The 2242-nt window shown below is 42.1% G+C and overlaps 1 protein-coding gene across 1 annotated transcript in view; it reads right to left on the reverse strand.

Moving 5' to 3' along the window:
- Positions 1-254: 254 nt before the first annotated feature.
- Positions 255-2242, reverse strand: part of LOC121543738 (CUB and sushi domain-containing protein 3) — a 205368-nt gene continuing 203380 nt past the window's right edge. Inside the window, exons 37-38 of the mRNA XM_045226581.1 lie at positions 2196-2242; positions 255-1930 (exon numbers count right to left, since the gene is read on the reverse strand). The exon at positions 2196-2242 is cut by the window's right edge and continues 92 nt beyond it. Of these exons, the coding sequence (XP_045082516.1) occupies positions 1771-1930; positions 2196-2242 (207 nt within the window). The 3' untranslated portion in view covers positions 255-1770. The remainder of the gene's footprint in view (positions 1931-2195) is intronic.

Consider the following 2242-nt stretch of genomic DNA (forward strand, 5'->3'; position numbering starts at 1 on the left):
GCCTTGAAGAATGGGTAAAAATCCCAGTGGCTAGATGTGCCAAGCTTATAGAGACATACCCCAAGAAACTTGCAGCTGTAATTGCTGCAAAAGGTGGCTCTACAAAGTATTGACTTTGGGGGGGTGAATAGTTATGCACGCTCAAGTTCTGTTTTTTTGTCTTATTTCTTGTTTGTTTCACAATAAAAAATATTTTGCATCCTCAAAGTGGTAGGCATGTTGTGTAAATCAAATGATACAAACCTCCCAAAAAATCAGGTTGTAAGGCAACAAAATAGGAAAAATGCCAAGGGGGTGAATACTTTCGCAAGCCACTGTAACTCAAACCAAAACCTCAACAAAGAAAAGGAAATTCATGTTCTCTCCATCACACAAAGAAAATACCGTACTTTTATGATAACATTTCTCCTTAAATTCTCAGTCAGTGGGTAGAGACACGATACATCCTTAAGTTCTCAGTCAGGATGTAGAGACATGATACATCCAATCTTAAGTATAATTGGCGTTAAGAGTGCGTTCAGTACAGTGACATTATGTACACTGACAGTATAGCACAGTATTCAAACAGCCGTTCTAGTTTCACTGTCTCTCTCTGACATCACAGTGTGGGAAATGAACAGCACAGATCACTTTGATCGACTCACGCTGAGAGGAACTCTTAGGTTAAATTAGATCCACTTTAGCCAACATCCGCATCGCTGATGTTTGATGTGTTGGAGGTGGAACCGCTTTAGAGCTCCCGGCATTATACCTAAAGCGGACATTGCCATTGGGGTCTGAACTTCTAACGCGAGTGGGGCGGGTGTGGCTTCGTGACAATGATACACAAGAGTAGCTGCTCACTGATTGGACGGCTCCAACGCAGTTCCACCTCCGACACCGCCTAGAACATCAGCAATGCGGGTGTCTGGTATCATCGTGTTGGTGCTTGATCTGATTGAGGCCTTAAGTCTGAGACGCGCTCTTAATCAGATCCAGGGGAATTAAACCTAGCAATGCAGAGAGAGGGGATATATACTACTACTACTGGAAAAAAAACTAGCAGACAGACCTGGGTTCAAATAGGATTTGATACACATTTGTAATGTATTGTTGTGCTCAGACGAATGAGTCAACTCTATATATATTTTAAATATGTCCAATAAAATAAATAAATACATCGATTTCATTTAAAATACCTTATCTGTGCTTTATTGAGCTTGCTTGTCGCAATTGAACCCAAAAAATATAGTCGCAAAAGGACAAACCCTCCACCCATCTGGTACCCCGAGACAGACTAGAGCAAACGCTAAAATTATTGGGATGATTTCGAATAGTATTTGAACCCAGGTCTGATAACTACAACAGGAAATGACTAGGGTTCCATTTGGTTGCCTTAACAACACTCCATCCTTTGAGTTGACTAGAGCGTAAACAACTCTGTGCACCAATACGTCGGAGGGTATTATTCATTAGACTGTAGTTAGCAATAACTGGTGAAGATTTATTTTTTAAAAGAGGACAGTCTCATTTGAGCACTGCTTGCTGACTCACCCATCCAACATCCATACACACAACTATTGTTCCTGAAGGTGTGCTTTGCTTTTCTGTTGCAGAGAGATATTATAAAGGTAAGACATCGAAAACATTTTTTTAAAACCAAGAACTCTCAAGCATCCCGTTCGGCACACACATCAAACATCATCATCAAACCAGTGCTGCGTTTCTGAACAAGCTTTTTGTTTGGCAAACCATCTTCAAAATCACGGTGCGTTTGGCACACCCATATCTTCAAACCACGGTGCATACAGTGTTGAGGTTAGGGTCGAAGCGAACCACTTTCCCCTCTGCAGACTTGGTGTTGGTGTCGTACATGGGGTTCTCATACGTGGCCTGACCGTTGTTGTTCTCGTGGACTGAACATCCGCTGTACTGGGTCTGATCCGTTTTCCTACAGAACAGAGGACACAGCGAACACATCTGTTAGTGAGACAATACCACTCTGCTGTTTTAAGCATCAACCACTTCTCAGTGTCAAGAAACATTTCTATGAACAGTGAAACTGAAATATGTTCCGCTTCTCTTTATACAACCGAACCAATACTAACATGATGTGGTCCTGTGTGGCTCCCAGTACACTCACTGCACTGTGTGGCGTGAGAGAAAAGCTTCCGCTAAGTGGCATGTATTATTATTGGGTTACTAAAGCTACGTACCGTTGTTTGTAGAGATAGAATCCCAGGCCTGCCAACACCAGGCCAAA

The sequence above is a fragment of the Coregonus clupeaformis genome, chromosome 17 (genome assembly GCF_020615455.1).
Source record: "Coregonus clupeaformis isolate EN_2021a chromosome 17, ASM2061545v1, whole genome shotgun sequence".
Taxonomy (NCBI): Eukaryota; Metazoa; Chordata; class Actinopteri; order Salmoniformes; family Salmonidae; genus Coregonus; species Coregonus clupeaformis.